The sequence below is a fragment of the Antrostomus carolinensis genome, unplaced genomic scaffold (assembly GCF_000700745.2).
Source record: "Antrostomus carolinensis isolate BGI_N321 unplaced genomic scaffold, ASM70074v2 scaffold7818, whole genome shotgun sequence".
Classification (NCBI taxonomy): Eukaryota; Metazoa; Chordata; class Aves; order Caprimulgiformes; family Caprimulgidae; genus Antrostomus; species Antrostomus carolinensis.
The window spans coordinates 1611-19030 of NW_010333626.1; the positions used below are offsets into that span (position 1 = coordinate 1611).

The window sequence follows — 17420 nt, forward strand, 5'->3', positions numbered from 1 at the left end:
CTTAATCATAATGCAGACATTGCACGACCCGCCCAGGATTGCAGTCTACGTCCTCTGCTAATTATAGTCTTGCGCACTGATAACGTTACACTTTGAAATAATCACTGCTTGTGCTTCTTTCCAGATTCCCCACGGCGACTCTGGTGGTATCACTGGCTTTGCTGGGCACTCAGCATGGTTGGAATGTTCTGCATCCTCCTTGCTCATGACCACTACACTGTGGACGTGGTGGTGGCTTACTACATCACTACAAGACTTTTCTGGTGGTATCACACCATGGCCAACCAGCAAGTGAGTTTCTCCTGGTCTTTGGATCCACGTGGCTCTGCTTGCTGTAGTCTGGTGGTGGGTGAATATTCACACTTTGCTTTGAGCCTTTCCACAGGAGTAGGAGTGTCATCAGTTGTGTTCATCTTGCATCTTGACTACAAAAATACCTGGAGGTCTACCCACAAACAGGCCAGCCTCTCTGCTTCTGTTATGTATCCTCAGTTTTTTAATTCCTTCTGAATTTGGGCTAGTTGGCTTTTTTTGCGTTAGCAGAGCAAAGCACTTAGATGTGGTGGATTTTTTTAGTTGGTGTGGGGGTTTTTTGTTGTTTCTGAAGTCCACTGGGTTTTCCTTGTATTCTGTGGCTTGTGTAGATGAGGCCTCACTAAAACTTAACCAGTTTTTCAAAGCATTTCTGAAGTTCCCCTAATCAAGGGAAGTATTTTCCTTTTGGAGGATAGTGGAGTAGAGAACAGCCTGCTCCTGTCCTAAGGCCTGTATCTGGGAAGATGTGAAAAACAGGGTGATGGGGGAAATACTGAGAACAAGGATCTGCTTCGGAGGAGACGCAGCACGTGATGGGAGATAGCAAAGCATGTTTTGTGATACCCAACCAAGGGGCAGTGGTAAATGACTGAAATCAAATGAAGAAGTCTAAATGAGGTCTCATGTCATTCTCGTCATTCTTACTTTCCTGCCAGTTAACTAGATCAATAAGAGATGAGATTACATTGCTGAGGAATGTGAGAGAACATGCACAAGTCTGTTATCCATGGGAAAGACCTAGTAAGTTAAGAGAAACTCGAGACTGGATAACTTCTCTTAGGTCTGTACAAACTGGTGTCCAAATATATTGTGTGCAATGTGGAGAAAGATATTTTGCTTATCTGTTGCATATGACTCCAGTTAATTACATTTAAGAAAGACCTAGTATGATGATAGGAAATTAGTTAATATTGTAATGGTACAGATTTTCAGATCATATGAAGGTCTTCTACCTACCATGTCATATTAGTCCGATGGTTTTGATGCTCCTTGAAGCCAATACACCACAGTCAGGCCCCGTGGTACTTTTTTCCCACCAAATGCCTAATTGCAAAGAATGAACTTTGATGTTCAGTCAGTTTGGGAACTGCCGTGTTTGACAGCAGTCTGTGCTGACTTCATAACTGTTGTCATACAGCACCAGACTGACTTCCACGCTTTGAATTTACTCCTGGGATTGATACAGAAAGAACATCCCCTTCTGCTTAAACAATGTGACACTGAAAGCTAGTTACATACCAGCTAGGCCTAGTCAGGTTTGTAGTCTAAAATAGGTAACAGGGGACTTGAGGTGTCGAATCTTTGCGATAGGGTAGATAAGGCAGTGATGAACCAGTTTATTCTGTGGAGGCAGAAGTGTTGTAAACAGGCCAAGAGATGAACTGAGCATGCGCAGAAGAAAAATTCAACTAAAGGGCACAGTGAGAAAAGTTTCACAACCACAAGAGGACCCCCAAAGAGAATCAAAGGGATATCAGTGTGCATGTGAAAAGGACATTTACATATATACATGAATTCTTGGAATTGTGATGAATATGTTAACAATTTATTGGAAAAGTAATGAACATGCATGTTTTGATAGTATAAAGCTTCTGTAGAGAGATGAGTCTGGATGCATGATAGGTGGAATGATCCCCCATGCATCCAGCGCTGCAGTAAAGAATGTCTGCTTCTTTAGACTGCACTGGTGTTAAGAGGTTCATTCCCAATTTTGGTGACAGGATCTGTCAAAACAACGGCACCGAGTGGCCGTGCTTCCAAGCTGGAAGGTACTGAAGTCAGGACTGTCTTGGGTGCTGATGAGGACTTGCTTCAGAAAAGCCTTTTGCCTTATTGTATGGAAACGTACCTGTTTTGCTGCATGCTGTGACTCAGAAGATGGCTCAACATTGCTTCCCTAAGCTGCTGAGATGTTGGGAAATACCAGTACCTGGATCCTTACGAGAGCACACATTTGTGTGCTAGTCTCTCCTTCCTGCGCACAGTGGCTGTGGCTTGTGTCTGACCTTAAAATTAAAAGCAAAATCCAAAGTGGATTTATTTTACATGTGAGTTTATGACACAGAAAGAAGGCTTAGCATGCAGTCCCTGTGCTTGCACTTTCTGGTGGGCTGGTAGAACTCTCCCCTGCTTTGGGGTTGAAAACGTATAGTGGGGTGGTTGGATAACTCCCTCGGTGCCTGTCCACTCCTTGTGTCTCAGCTGTGGTTTGCTCGTGGCTCGGAGAAGCAAAAGGGTGAGTGGAGGTAGTTTTAAGAGCACGTGGAGGGCAGGGCAGGGTCGTTACCTCCTCCAGATGGTTTGGGGCATGCCTTCCTCATTGCTCTGTAGGCACGCCCCCAGGCTCCAAAGCCATTCTTGAGCTACATGTAATTTCAGAGATACTTATGGACACAGCTGTGCTTTGGGTTGTTTTTTTTTTTTTTTTTTTTTTTTATTCCCAAAAGAGAGTCACCTGATCTTTTTGGGCCATTCATTCTTTTCCTATGGGACCATTGAACAACTGAGGTCTTGAAACAAGGGTGGGCCTCACTTGGGAACAACATTAGAGAAGAGGAGGCTGAGAGGAGACCTTATCACTGTCTACAACTACCTGAAAGGAGGCTGTAGCAAGGCGGTTGTGTGTCTTTTCTCCCAAGTAACTCACGATAGAACAAGAGGCAATGGCCTCAAGTTGCACCAAGGGACGTTCAGATTGGATGTCAGGAAAAACGTCTTCCCTGAAAGGGTCCTTAGGCCCTGGAACGGGCTGCCCAGGGAGGTGGTTGAGTCCCCATCCCTGGAGGGATTTAAAAGACGGGTAGATGAGGTGCTCAGAGATCTGGTTTAGTAGTGGACAGGTACGGTTGGACTCTATGATCTCAAAGGTCTTTTCCAACCAAACGATTCTATGATTCTATCTGGTGTGCGCAGGGAGGCTGTGGAAAGGTAGTTTGGCTCCTCTTGATCTTTGTCCATGCAGATCTGTTTGGGAGGTGTTTCTAGATATCGAGAGATTTTTGGAAGCAGCTATAAGCAAAACACCAGCAATGAATGGTAGCAAGCGATGTGCAATAAAGTCATGCACGTAAGTGACATGCTCTTGTGTAATTATCTTTTTTTCCGATTATCTTTGTATAGGTGCTAAAAGAAGCTTCCCAAACAAACCTCCTTGCAAGGGTCTGGTGGTACAAGCCCTTCCAGTACTTTGAAAAGAATGTCCAAGGAATTGTACCTCGCTCCTACCATTGGCCCTTCCCCTGGCCAGTGCTGCACCGAGGCAGGCAGGTAAAGTACAGCCGCCTGGTGAGTGACACATAACAGCATGTCGACGGACAAAATGGGGGGAAAGGACGTGTCCCAAGTGCTAAGAACTCCCTACAAGAAGATGCCATAAAAAAAAAAATAATCAGCCGCTCCCTAACCCTTTCTTTTAACAGCTCCCTTGACTTAACCTATTCAGTTACCTGGTAAGCACTGTGATCTTTTTTTTCTCTCCAAAGGATCTGCGTTGGACAACAATAAAGAAAATCTAACTTATCATGCACTGTTATACATTTCTTGTTAATAGATTTGGGATTTACATTTACTCATCACCACGTTCCTTTGTATATGATGCGACAGCATAAATGAGAGCTTTTATATCATAAGTTCTGGTCTTTCCAGTCATGTCTGGGAATAAAGCATATTATTTTCTTGGGAAAACATACTTTTCATATCTCTTGCCCCAAAGATTGGGCTGTAAGCCATTTTCTAGCAAATGACTATATGAAGGTTTCTAAATACCCGCCTTGGGTAAAATCAAGAAATCTTTCTACCTGTTGCACCACGCTACGAATAAGATGATAGACACAGGAAGGTTTGGTAATCTTGGTTTTGTAGAATCTGCAGTGACTGTGTCAACAAATGCAAAAATAAAAAAAAAAAAAGGAAAAAAAAAAAGAAGAAAAAAAAGTTGTAAAGTGATTTTCTAAGTATTTCCTAACTTTATTTTTCAAAATGTGTATGAAAATTAAATTTAAAAAGATTTTTACATGTCAGAGAATAGAGAGTTAAAATTTAAAGAAAATGCTTCTTGGGAGAGAGAGATTTGTCTATGTTTCTAGTGCCTTTCTCGTCTTGATTGTATGGTCAGTAGGCAGTCTTAAATGTTTTTATTTAAAATAAAGTATTCCATGAAAGCAGAATTATATATACTGTATAATGACTAATTTTTGCATTTATAGCTAAATTAAACTGGAAATTTGCTTATAATGTTGAAATTGCCATGCATAGGGGGGAAAAACAAACAAAGAGAAAGGGTCCGATCTTGCTCACACATTGTGGGTAGGTCAAATTAAAAGGTATCACTTTATTGTCTATGTGGTAGCTGTATTTTAAAAAGAAAAACAGCCATGAATTACTGTTTTTTAAGAATTTTACAAATCATCACTGAGTGAACTCTGAAATGGTTTCTCCATCCCCTATTGAAATGTTGTTGAAAAACAACAAAGATAATCTATTTCTTTAAAATATTTGTGCAGAAACTGCATGTAATTATAAGTTTCACTCCTACCATACATACTGTATGTTTGGGGAAGTATTCTATCCTAAACTTGCCAATGTGCAGAACAAAATAGTTTTTTTAAAGAATGAAGAAGAGAAAATATATATATAAATATATATATATATCCATTCTGTATTTTACGTGAAGCAGAGTTATCTTCTGTAGGGTTTTTGTGTATTCACAAGGTGATATTTGTATTGTAAAACAACAATGGTGAAGGAAAATAAAAAGGCTTTTGAAAAATGTAGTTTCCTTTATCTTTTTAATATTAAGTTTAAATTTAAAGCTGGGTTTATTCTTCCAAACCTTGCCTTTAATTTTATGTGTTATTGCACTATAGGCCATCAAATTTGGACTGTATGGAAACTGCATTGATTTTGAATTACTGTTCGCATTGGGCAAAACAGTGCCTTATCTGAAATAAATCCTATGCAATAGATTCTGATCATGTGGGAGCCGGGAGCTGATGGGAGAAGCCTTCCTGGGAGCCATCACCAGGGCTTGAAAAATCTACCCCAAAACTGCTGGGACGCAGCGCATTGCAGGGTAAACATCTGTGACCCCAGGGTCTATCAGTCCTGTCACTTAAATGCCCCCAAAAAACCCAACAAAACTTAAATTTCTGTGAGCACGTGGTGGTGAAAGGGTAATTTCTTTCTTCTTTTCCCTTTTTTTTTTTGGGGGGGGGTGGGGGGTATGGTTTATCTCTATTTTTCTGCCCTGTTCCTCAGCCTTGGCCAAAAACTTCCTTGAAGAATTGATGGGGTGTTACTTTTGCTGCTTTGCCTCACGGTTGCTTGGGATATGCTAAACGAGACCAACCCATTTCTTACCAGTTTTCTTTCTCCCTGGGAGGGAGGGGATTCCTTCATGCCCTACGCTTCTTGGCCAAACCCTTTTCTGTGAATTTTAGGGAGCAGCTCTACACTCTGGACCTTCAGTTCACAGTGTGATCTTTGCAACTATGTGGTTGAAAGTAAATTTAAAAAAAAAAAAAGCAAACCCACCCCGAGATGATTGCTTGAGAGAATTCATGCTCCCAGACATAAATGAAGGAGTAGATTTTTCAAGACCTGGCATCACGCCCATCCAAACCATTGACATAAGTACATGTATGGATATATGCACATGACATTAAATGGAATCTGCTGAATCCTGCATTGTGGTGTCTGACTTACTGCATGGATCTTGCTAAACATGGTCTCGTTACCGCAGCAGAGCTGTGGTTTGGTAGAGCATGCTGTCTTGAGAAATAACCCTGGGCAAGCCGGGACACAGAGCTCAGCAGCAGAGCATCGCTCTGGGTGTGCCTGGTCTGGAGGAGGGGACCCAGGGAATAGGTACAGGACAAAACTGTCGTGCATTGGTGTTAGCTCCAGACTCAGGCGCTCGTGCTGCCTTGTTCTCCTTCCCCGTGAGTATCTGCTTAGCAGCACTGGCTTTTTAAGATGGGTGGTGTCTTGGGATGGCGCTAATGCTGCGGGGATGGGTGCGTGGAGTGCAGCTGCTCATGGTTTAGTGTTGCACTAATGGTTAGGGATCCTAAATTTCCCACCACTGAGCACGTTTCCCCCAAACCACCCAGCTTTGATATGTCTACAGTAATTCTTCTGCACTTGCTTTCTGGAGAAGCATAGTCAAGGGGTGATGGTGGTCTCCTGGAAACTTTGAACACCTAGACTTGCTTTCTGAACTTGGGTGTTTCTGGGGTGAGATCCTTTGGGCAGCTTCCAGCGGCAATTCTGTTCCCTATGAGGGGCAGAAACAACAAGTAGGGTGTCCCATCACCCTGTGGCATGGGCACATGGGTGCATTGCATGCATCTGCCTTGGGTAGTGGCGCTTGTGCTGCTTGGGTGCGTGTGGCTGGGCGCATGTGGACCTTTGCCACCGATACGCATCAGAGGGATGAGCACAGCAAACTCGTGTGGGTTTGGAGCACAGAAGTCTGTAAAAGAGCTGAAATCTGGTCTTGTCCTGCCTTGATTGAAGCAGGTGAAGCTAATGGCTCTTCCCACATTGTGCCAGTAAAACCATCTTCTCTTGACATTATAGTTGAATATTGAGTTGTTAGGTTCTAGGGTACCTGTAGGAGGATGAATTTGAAGGCTTGGGTTGTGTGTGGAAGGGGTAAGCCTAGACTGCAGGTGCTTGGAGGGTGAAATTTGAAGGAGGCATCTCTAGCAGAAAAGACTGGCAAAGGGCAACTTGAGATGGAGGAGGACCTGGCAATTGTCAGAGTCCTGGAGAAACAGAAACCAAAATCTTCCCTAGGAGGGTAGACTTTGATGAGTGCCCATGTTGCTGAGATCCATCTCAGTTTAGCTTTTAGTCCTTGCTGGAGGGGAAAGTTTAAAGATGCTTAAAATATAGGAATGGGGGGTTTTTGAGGAGCATGGGACAAGCAAGGGCAACTATCCCTTTGCTTTTCTGTACTCTCTGAAAAGAGACCCTAATGATCTGCCCAATTCTGCGTTGCTGTTTTTCAACCTCCAGGCCCAGGGGGTAAGAAGGGTTTCCCAGTCTTGTGCCAGAGCTCTTCTGCTTTGCACGTGCTGCTTGGCTCTTCCTCAGAGTGGTGCTTTCCATGCGCTCTCCCACATCCCAGGTAAGTGCTGTGCCCAAGGGGCTGGTGTTGCATGTGTTTGAGCAAAACCCATCCAGGCCCCAGGAGCGACTGATCGACGCTGGTTTGTGTGCAAATTGAGGATGTTGTTGTCGCCAACATGGTTGCCAACAAATGCTTCCAAATGCAGCCAGCCACCTTGTGATCCTGCTGCAGGTTGGTGAAGGGGGAATGGGTTATACTGGGGGAACGTGCTTCAGCCAGGAGATGATGAGCTGAAGCTAAAATGGGCTGCTGTAGGGTTTCTTCTGATGTCTCCTATGCTCCTAAGCACTGAAAATGCTGCTGGTTTAGGCTTAGAAATCTCTTAACCAATTTTGGTCTCAAAAGATATCTGTCAGAACGAGGATGTCTCCCTTGACCACCCCTCTCCAATGATGGGGACAATCTTCCAGGTAGTACCACAGGGTCCATCTGTTTTGTGGTTGTTCCCACCCCCTTTAACACAATGGGGACAACTTGCTGCAAGAGCTTTCCCACAGGATGCCTTCACCCCCTGGAAGGATCAAAGCAATTCATCCAAGCCCTGCTTTTGTCCACGTAATGCTTCAATGCAACTCCCTTTGCAAAGCAGCTGCAGAGCTGAAGGGTTTCTCCTTTGGACCTATTTATGATGTTCTGGGGGACTTTTGGCCAATGTCCTCCCTAACTCAACTAATAATCGCTTCTGCTCAGGCTTCACAGCTGGTTGCCTGCAGCCGTGGCACACGCTGGTCACAGCATAGTTACCATAACCACTGTTTTTCTTCTTCCCCTCAAGAAAGTTGCACTGCCAAACAAGTTAGTTGAGCAACTCTTTGTTTTGGGTTAATTTTGGTTCATCTCAACCTCTTGCAGGTGGGGTGGGATGGGTGTGATGAGTCTGAGCTAGGAGTCTAAGTGCAGAGAAGGAATTTTTATCAGCAGCCCGGCAGGGTGGCTTTGCCTCAGGCAGCCTGCTGCTGGGTGAGTGAGCCTGGGCTCTCCCTCCAAGATTATATCAGGTTTGTTTGGTTTTTGTTTTTTTTTGTTTTTTCCTACTTAATGTTTCATAGGCTTGAAGGAAAATGAAGTGGGAAAGGAGCTCAGGATGTGACCTCTTTTTCTGCTCTGTCATCTCCCCCTTCAGTAGCAGATGCAGCTCCCTACCTGCTGGTTTATTATCTTTTAGCCTTTCCATTGACTTCTACCCATTGCCTGTGTTTTGACAGATAATTTCATCTGGCAGCCAGGTTATTTTGGGGGGTGTTAAATTCAGGACTAAGTTTTCAGCAGACACGTTGATATTTGTGCCCTCCTCATCGTTTGGTTTGTGCTGCTGTTTAGGGAAATGAAAATGTGGCGCTTGCCCACGTTTGCTCATTTCCACCCCTCCCATTCATCTCACAGAAGGGACGGCCTGCCTGTGCCTTGTCACACAACCTCTTTGTGACATCATTCTGCATTTTAGCTCATGGGAAACCTCAGCCAGGCTCGGGGGGCAGCAAGCTGGATGTGTAATTTTCGAAAGCAGTGACATTATGTATGAGCAGGCATGTGGCCTTCTGCTGCTGCTTCAGATGGTCATCAGCAGAATATTTTTCAGTTGTGGTGAAGCTTTAATCCATTTGCATTTAATCTGTGGGTAGATGTGAAGCATGTGGTGTGGGGAGTTTTGAGGTGTTCTCATGTCTGAGCATCAATTGAGTGTTAGCAGCAAAAAATCACCAGGACTTGCTTGTCCAGAAGGACAGGAGGCTCCTGGCTCATACCACATCCCAGGGCAACATCTCAATAATGTTTCTTAGACATCCCTTCAGTTCAGCTGTTACTCAGTGATCTGCATGTGACATTTGAGTTTACAAACTGTAATTCATCCAGTTTGGCTACCTTTACAAAAGCCCTTCTCCCTGTTCAACCTGCCCTCCCTAAACTTTCTGTGCATGCTCCCAGATGTGTTGTCCAGCAGGAAAGTCACCGTTTACCACCACAAATGGGTCTGATCCCACTGCCAGGAGCAGCTTTCAGCTACACCAGGGACCCACAGTGTTTCCACAGCACAGCGTGCAATCTCCTGATGAGCTGCGAGTACCAAAACACTGTGTCCCGCAGAGCTCCTGGCATCCCTCCTGGAAAATAGCTTCACCCAGCAGACCAGCTATTTAGCACATGTGCAGGGACAGGTGCTTGAGGCTCTCGAGGGACAGCGGGGTAGCCCAGTGCTGCAACCACAGCAAGTTTTTGTTGTGCAGCTCTTCATGGGCCTCATCTTCTGGTTTTCTGTCCCTTTGACATTGCTTTTGTTCTCCTCTTGCTTCCCTGATGAAGTTTTAGGTTTCAACTCTACCTACAGAAAGGGGTCCTGAGCTTAAGTGATGTATTTAGAGCTGGCTTTAGCCATGTTTCCTCATGTTGCTCAAGCTCAGACAGCTCCTATGAGTAGGAAAGAGGCACGACTACAGCTGAAGCTCCTGTTGAACCCAGTGGGAGGAGTTCTCCCAGCTTGGGGTGGCAGATTTTACTTTACCAGAAGAAGCAGAAGTTTCACAAATTGATTGAAGGCAGATGCACTAATTCCCCCCTGGACTGGCAACCTGTCCACCATGCTCAAGTTTTCCAAAGAAATACTTGAGGAGCTTTAAGCCCAGCTCAGATCTTGGTGAAACATCTGAATTGCTGCGTTGGCCACTGAAGGCCAGAAGGAAATCACTGCATATCCCAGGTGCTGGGCAACCAACTAGCAAGCTGGAGAGAGATCTTGTACTACCCCTTGGTGTGGTCCAACCAAACAATTCTATGATTCTATGATTCTGTCTCTGGCTGGTGTTAGCTACCTCTGTGTGCCAGCCGGGTCGCAAAACTGTACTCAGGTGTGGCCATTATGTCCATGACTTCAGCCCTTCACCAAATGGAGCTACCTGCTGCTTCTTGGAGCAGGAGTGTGAGCATTTTGATCAGGAAAGTTGGAAAAAAAACCCCACATTGTGCGGCTTGGATCATCCCTCAGTGTGTCCTTGTCAAAGCCTAAGCAGCTTTTTGCTGACAGGTCTATGTAGAAAGGTTATCTCCTGCTATCAGGATCCTCCTGCGTCCATGTAAACTGGACTTTGGCCATTCTTTATTAAATAAACAACATTATCTAAGAGGCCTCTTAATTGCTTTCTCCTCCTCACATCCAGGATCCCAGGCTTTGGTGAACATCTTGGGTCCATACGAACAAGTTACCCATGTTGAAATTATGGTTGTTTCAGTTTTCTGCTAACAGGAACTGGCCACGGTTTAACAAATGGGCTTGAATCGAGGTTACCGCCCTCAAAGTGACAAGGCTTGTATCATGTCTGACCTTGCTGGAGAATTGCTCACCGCTACGTGGTATCTGCAGTGGCATCTCAGGAAAAAAAATATTTGCCCCCAGAAAAACACAGGCCGCTTCAGTGGCTGCAGAAATCCAGCCAGACTTTCTGGCTTTGTAGGTTGTAGCACAAAATGTTCCAGTGTAGTAAAGAAAAACCTGGGCAACACAGTGCCTTTTTTTGCTTTCTTTTTAATTTTTTTTTTTTAAAGGAAATGTCAGTCTCTTCATTACCCACCCAGCCTATTGATACTCTCCAGCAGAGGCAACCAAAATTCAACTAGACAATGCAGCAGATCTGTCCTCTCCCTAGTTCTGTGTGTGCAGTGAGTTTTACCAGCTGGTGAGTCTCACTTATCTGGACTCCATTTTTTTATTAGTTTAATTAGCAGAGAGGCAGCAGAATTGGTGTGGATGTCCACGAGGGCCTTCTGAAGACATTCAAGAACCCCACACCTCAACCAGCAGACGGAGGTGTATGAGGCAGCTGCATTTTGCAAGCACAAAGCAGCGGGCACTTCATCTCAAACACAGACCAGAACTGCCAGTAGGAAATGAAGTTTTAATTATAATGCAAATGAGCACCTGTTTTGGCTTTGGACCATTCATGCTGAGATGTCTCCGGTCAACCAAAACTCACTTGGTCATGGGAAAATGGAATGGTCGGGTTGCTGTCCCAATGATGACGAGCCATTCCAGAAAAGCAGAGATCCTTTAGAGAAGGGTTTCATCCTCCTGTGTTGGTCAAGGCAGGCGTTCCTTTAATCCTCATTGCTTAAAACTTTACTTTTATTTGCCTTTTTTAACAGATTAAGCTTTTTCTGCTTGTTTGTTGCCTCCTGTTGCCATTGCTTCCTGCATTCCTGGAAACCTGACGCATCTCAGGGGGTTAGCCAAAAACAGTGGTTGCAAGGAGCGTTGAAGCTTCGGAGAACATCCACCATGTGCTGAATTTAGGCAAAGCCCCTCTGAGCCTCCCTTTGGAAGGAGCTCAGACAAGGGCAAGTATTAAAGCTAGAACAAAAGGTGCTGTGAGACCACGTGAAGAAGCATTAAAATGAGAGGGGAGGAAGATAAAACCACTCCGATTTTAGGCTATTTCCCTTGAGTAGAGTGGGCAATAGTGAAGCACCGCCAATGGAGCGTTCTCTCCTTCCTCTCCACAGTCCGTGGGCAAGCTGCTGCTATGATAAATTCAGGATTAAAATAAGGATTGTGAGAAAAGGAAGGAAAGCAAAGGGACAGAACAGATAAATAAGTACTCTTTTTATTTAGTCTCTTCTGTGACCTGCTTAAATTTGAGTTTTCCATGGGAAGAGCACATGGAAGGCCAAGGAGAGGTGGGAAGTCCTTGATGTCCTGCATGTGCTTTCACTCTGTGTCTCTTCTGACATGTTCCCCATCGCCTTTCCTGCATGCTGACTTTAGAAGACCAGGATGGAGGGACACAGTTTCAGAAGATTTGCAGAGAAGATTGTGGTCTCCTATGCCTTTATAAGGGAAGAGCTTAATTTTATATGGTGCCAGCTTTGATTGCTTGCACAAACTGAGCTGAGAGACCAGGAAATGCTGGTTTTGTGCAGGCTGGTTTTAAAGCAAAATGTGGATGCTGGAGGAAAGGGTCTATTCTCCGAAATTATCTGGTCTTAACTCTAGGGGAGTGAGGAACTAAAAACTATGAAACAGAAAAGGAAGCAAAAGCTTTGTTGTTTTATTTTTTAAAGCAAATTTTCTGGGGGTTTTTTTGGGTTTGTTTGTTTGTTTTTTTCTCTAGAGGATGGTATATATAGGAGTTTTGAATCCTCCTTCTTATGATTTGAAAGTTCAGCCTTCACTGTATAAGGAAATGTACATTTGCAAATTTGTGTTTACTGGGTTTCCTCCTCTCAACCTTGCCTTATTGCTTCAGTGCATCCATTAATCATGAGTGGCTTTAGAAGATTTTCCTTCTTAATTAAGGGTACTTTAACAGAATATTTTAAACTTTACAAATGTATGAAATGCTTTTAAGAAAGGAAAAATAGCATCATTCTGTCCTCTGAGATCTCTTTACACGGTTTGCCTACAAAGCTGTTTCAAACCCTTGTTTAATCCCACTGAGTGAGAGGATCCACAATCTCACAAATGCTCCTTGTTAAATATTTTCAAGTAATTAAAATCTTGTACCTGGTCTCATATGAGAAATCAAGAGCATCCACCAGGAGAAGTCAAGATGAGCTGAGCATTTCCACGAGTCGGTTGGGTGGTGGCATCAAACCAAGTAGGTTTGCAAAGGCTTTGTTGACTTGTCCCAGAGTGCTCTGCAGCATTTGCACTATGTTGAGAATGAAAATCCTGTGCTGTTTGCAGTTTCTGGGTGTGTCTGGGAAGGGTACAAGTTGGTATCAAGTGACAGCCATCATGGGTAGAAGCCATCTTTCAGTAGGATAAGGGTTAGAAATAAAATACAACTTTCTTTAGTCTCATTTAGCACGAAATAGGAAGTAGGAGGAGTTGGAGGACTCTTGCTCTTGTGGAAGTGAGTTGTCTGTGGGAAACTTTTCATCTTAGGAGAAGATAACTTCACATGGTACAATGTGATACCAGCTTGGACTGAGGCTGTCCAGGCAAGGACCTCACAAAGGAAGAGGGTCTGCATGCATTTGACTTGTGCCTGCTTTCAAATCCCATGTTTTCTCCCACCCCAAAGTGGAGCTTAACTTCAGGGATGTTCTGACCTGTCCAACCATGGCTACTGTTACCTCCAAGGCTCTGGTTTCCTTCTAGCCTAGATCTGCAGAGTTACTGATCTCAACCATCAGTGGTTGATGAGCAGGTTCATGAGCATCTTCCCCCTGACAGGACAGCTTTTGTATGGGGCTTTTATTTTTCAGGCTAGGTGCTCCAGTGTGGCTGCTTTGGGTAGGCGTTGTGCCTCCAGTGGGACCACAGTCCTTCCTTGTGGTGGTTGTGCTGGTGACCTGTCTGATGTGGTGAACGTGAGGTGCAGAAACAAGTGGGGAGAGTTTCTTCTAAGTGCTGGAAACATTTCCAGGACATCTCTTTTGAGGCAATTTGTCATTGTCACCAGATTGACTGCAGCTCTGAGGTGCTCCAGGGTACCTATTGCGCTCTGTGCACTCAAGAAACACTTTCCTGGCCACCATCTTGGTAATCCACCATCTTTGGAGGCACCAGGTTACATTTCTGCAGGCAGGAAGGAGTTCAGAGGGATTTACTAAGCTCTTAGCAGTTCAGCTGTAGTCTTTCCAGTTCAGGAAGTCCCTTTTCTGTACCAAAAGGCTTCCTTCTTCTGCAGTCCTTAGGCAGGGTGGGTGAACATGGCCATGCCACCTAGGGGAGAAGGGGAGCTGTGGGTCCCCATAATCTCATCGATTAGTCTTTTTAAAATGAAAACATTTAAGATATTCCCCAAAACATGTTTTGAGGTGCTATCGAACTTCCTTTTCCTCCTCCACCCCCAGCAATAGCTGAATTGTCCTTTCTCAAGTTACAGAGCCTTGGTGAGGTGTTTTCCTTGTCTCTTTGCATTTCATAGGGTGAGACTGACAGGACTTACCATCACTACACCAGTTCCTTGAAACTCAATTTCTTAAGGTTTCATGATTATCTAGCAAATACACCACCTTCAAGAAGAGCTCTTGCTGTTCCTGCCAAGGCACAACCTACTCCTGGTTCATCTCTGTCTTGGGACCTTTCCCTGGATAGAAGAGTGATTGACTGCTCATGTTTTTGTCAAACAAGGCTCTTCAGTTACCTCCGAGACTGGTGTAAAATTTGGAGCAACCTTGGGCCCTGAAGCAGGGTATTCCCGACAGCACAGAGCTCACCAGCGATATCTGTCAACCCACATGGCACAGGAGGTATATTCTCCACTGACAGCAAGGAAGTGTGTTCCTTCAGTATTGCAGCCAGGAGATAACGTATCAGTAAATCTTGCTTCTCCCCACCAGCCAGTCCAAAAATCACTGAATCAAAAGTCGATACTGAACGTGACCTTGAAGCAATGATTCAGACTGTGTGTGCCCAGTGTTAGCTGGAGTATTAACCCTTAGATTAGGGTGCAAGAAAGAAAGAGAAAACCTGAACCTCTTGAGATGTGTCTTTGATGGAAATGGAGTGTGAGGGAGAGGGTCAGAGGTGGTCCCAGCCTTAAATTCTCACTAAAAGACATGGTTGCTGGGGGAGGCAAAGGGGCATTGCTCCTGGGGTCTTTCATTCCCCCTGCCAGCAAGGGCAAGCGGCCGCTGTCTGAGGGACGTGATGGGTCCCATCATGTTTGAGAAGAGGAAACTCAAAACCTTTGGATAAATCATGCTTTGGCAACTAGTGGAGTTATGCACAATGTAACCAGTCTGGGACTCAAAAGGAAAAAAGATGGAAAAGGCTGTTTTTTAATAAATATCTTAATAAATACAAATACATCAATAGGATGTATTTTACACTTAAAATACAATCCTGTGTTCAGTTTCTTCTAGTATAGTTTGGAAACCCTGGAGACTGAACTTACGTGAGCATTAGAAGTCACGGCCAGATGGGAAGCAGCAGCCATTCCATGGGCTGGTCAAGATGAAGCAAAGAGGAGGGAAAAGTCCTTTTCTCAAATTCCTTGTGCACAGGAGCTCATCAGTGCAAATCCCGAAAGGTTATTTTAGAGATGTTGGCACCATTTGTAACTTTAAATAAATGCACTGGGGAAAAAAAAGTAAACCCTATAATCTCCTTGTGCAGTAACAATTATTGATTGGTTTCTTCTTATCTTGCAGAGTGCTTGACTCACAGAGCTGTAACAGCAATCATTGTCAAATTGAACTTTTCAATTGAAACAGGTTTCGAGCTTGGAGACGTTCCTCTAGACTCTGGGACAGGCAAGGGATCTCAGGTAAGTTTGCATGGGTTTTCATAGGACTAATGTTTGCCTCTTTTGGGATTACTTCATTGATTTAATTACTGGGAAAAAGAAAATTGTCATTATGTATCATGCAGATGTGTTTAAGGCTGGTGTTGTTGGATGGGTTGCAGTGCCATGCAGCTGGCTGCCAATTCCAAGCTTGAAAAATAAAAAGGGGAGGAAGGAAACCTATAATATTAGTTTTGTTGCCACTAGAAAATTTGCTGGGTGAAATTCAGCAATGGTCATGACTGATATCATTGACAAAGATCAATGATCTTACTATGGCAAAAAATGCTGATAGAAATGTCACCTATAACAAGCCTGGGTGACCAGTTGGCTTGCTGGTGATGTTGTTTCTCATTGTGACCTTTCCAAGACCATAAATGCTTGTTTCAGAGGTTATTTTGTGCAGATAGATTATTTCTAGGTCATATCACCTCTGGGGAATAGCCTGCAGGCATGAGCATTACCAAACCCCATGCCAGATGCACCTAAAAAAATGAGTTCTGCCTCACTCATCCCTTTCTAATCGTGTGTCCATCCTTCCCCATCTCTACTTCTGCAACAGTTGTAGGTGTGAAACACAGAATAACTCAGCCTGGAGGCACCAGGGTGATGGTCTGTAGCCCAACCCCACTCCCAGCAGGTCCAGCATCACAGCTACAGCAGGTTGCTTGGGGCTGTGTCCAGGTGAGATGGGGCATCCCCAGGATGGACACCCTTCCACCACTCTAAACAAGGCACTGGTCCTTTGGGGCAGATACATGGTTTGGTCACAGGCAGAGAGATGAGATCTACAGTAGGTTTTTATCTACCAACACATCTAAGGATGGATGGAAACAAATGGAGCTATTTTAAAGGCTTGTTTCTGCCTTGTACAGATGCTTACAAGAAGGGCAAAAGACATGTCTTTGCTACAAGTCCCACTTCCCACCAGGCAAGATGGACTCTCTTGATACAAAGCACAGGTGCCAGAGCAGGCCAAAGCAGAGGTCAACAGAGCTGTATTTTGAATAATTTTTCTTGTAAAATTTTAACCCAAAATAAGCTTGTGTCCAAGGAGGAAGAACAACATACAAAAAGCAAACCCGAAGAGCTCTGTATATGATGGAGAAAGCCAGCATCTAGATGTAAGGTCTTACCTTGGAAAGCTGTTGCAACCACTACTTTTTCTAGCCAGGAGAGAACTGCACTGGGACATGCAATGGGATGTGCTTGTCTCATGCTGAGTTTCCTAAATTAATCTTTATTACAGTGACAATATTGTTTTCTGATGTCCTCTGAGTGCATGAGCAGCAGAAAAGCTGAAAGGCTTCAGGCTGCAGCATCTCCCTCAGCCACTCAGTGAACACAGGGTCTGCTGAAAGATTATGGGTTTTATTTAAAAGATTTCTTCAAAAGATCAAGCCAAGTGTCCCAGGTATGCAGGTTCAGGAGTTCGGCTGCTCACTCTGTCGTATTGGGCCTCGTGACAGGGAGTGATCACTGCTCGCAGGAGATATATTTCTGCTGTCTTGAGCAGATTGAAAAATAAATCACTGCTGTCCATCCTTATCTCTACTGCTGCCTGCTCTGACACCATAGAATCACAAACTGGTTTGGGTTGGAAGGGACCTTAAAGCTCATCCAGTTCCAACCCCCCTGCCATCAGCAGGGACACCTGCCACTAGACCAGGTTGCTCAAAGCCTCATCCAACCTGGCCTTCAACACTTCCAGGGAGGAGCAGCCACAGCTTCTCTGGGCACGCTGG

General features: G+C 44.4%; 1 protein-coding gene across 1 annotated transcript in view; it reads left to right on the forward strand.

Moving 5' to 3' along the window:
• The window catches only part of LOC104529579 (phosphatidylcholine:ceramide cholinephosphotransferase 1), a 5868-nt gene extending 785 nt beyond the window's left edge, over positions 1 to 5083 (forward strand). The window contains exons 2-3 of the mRNA XM_010173920.2: positions 125 to 291; positions 3436 to 5083. Coding sequence (XP_010172222.1) covers positions 125 to 291; positions 3436 to 3615 — 347 coding nt within the window. The 3' untranslated portion in view covers positions 3616 to 5083. The remainder of the gene's footprint in view (positions 1 to 124; positions 292 to 3435) is intronic.
• Positions 5084 to 17420: the final 12337 nt, after the last annotated feature.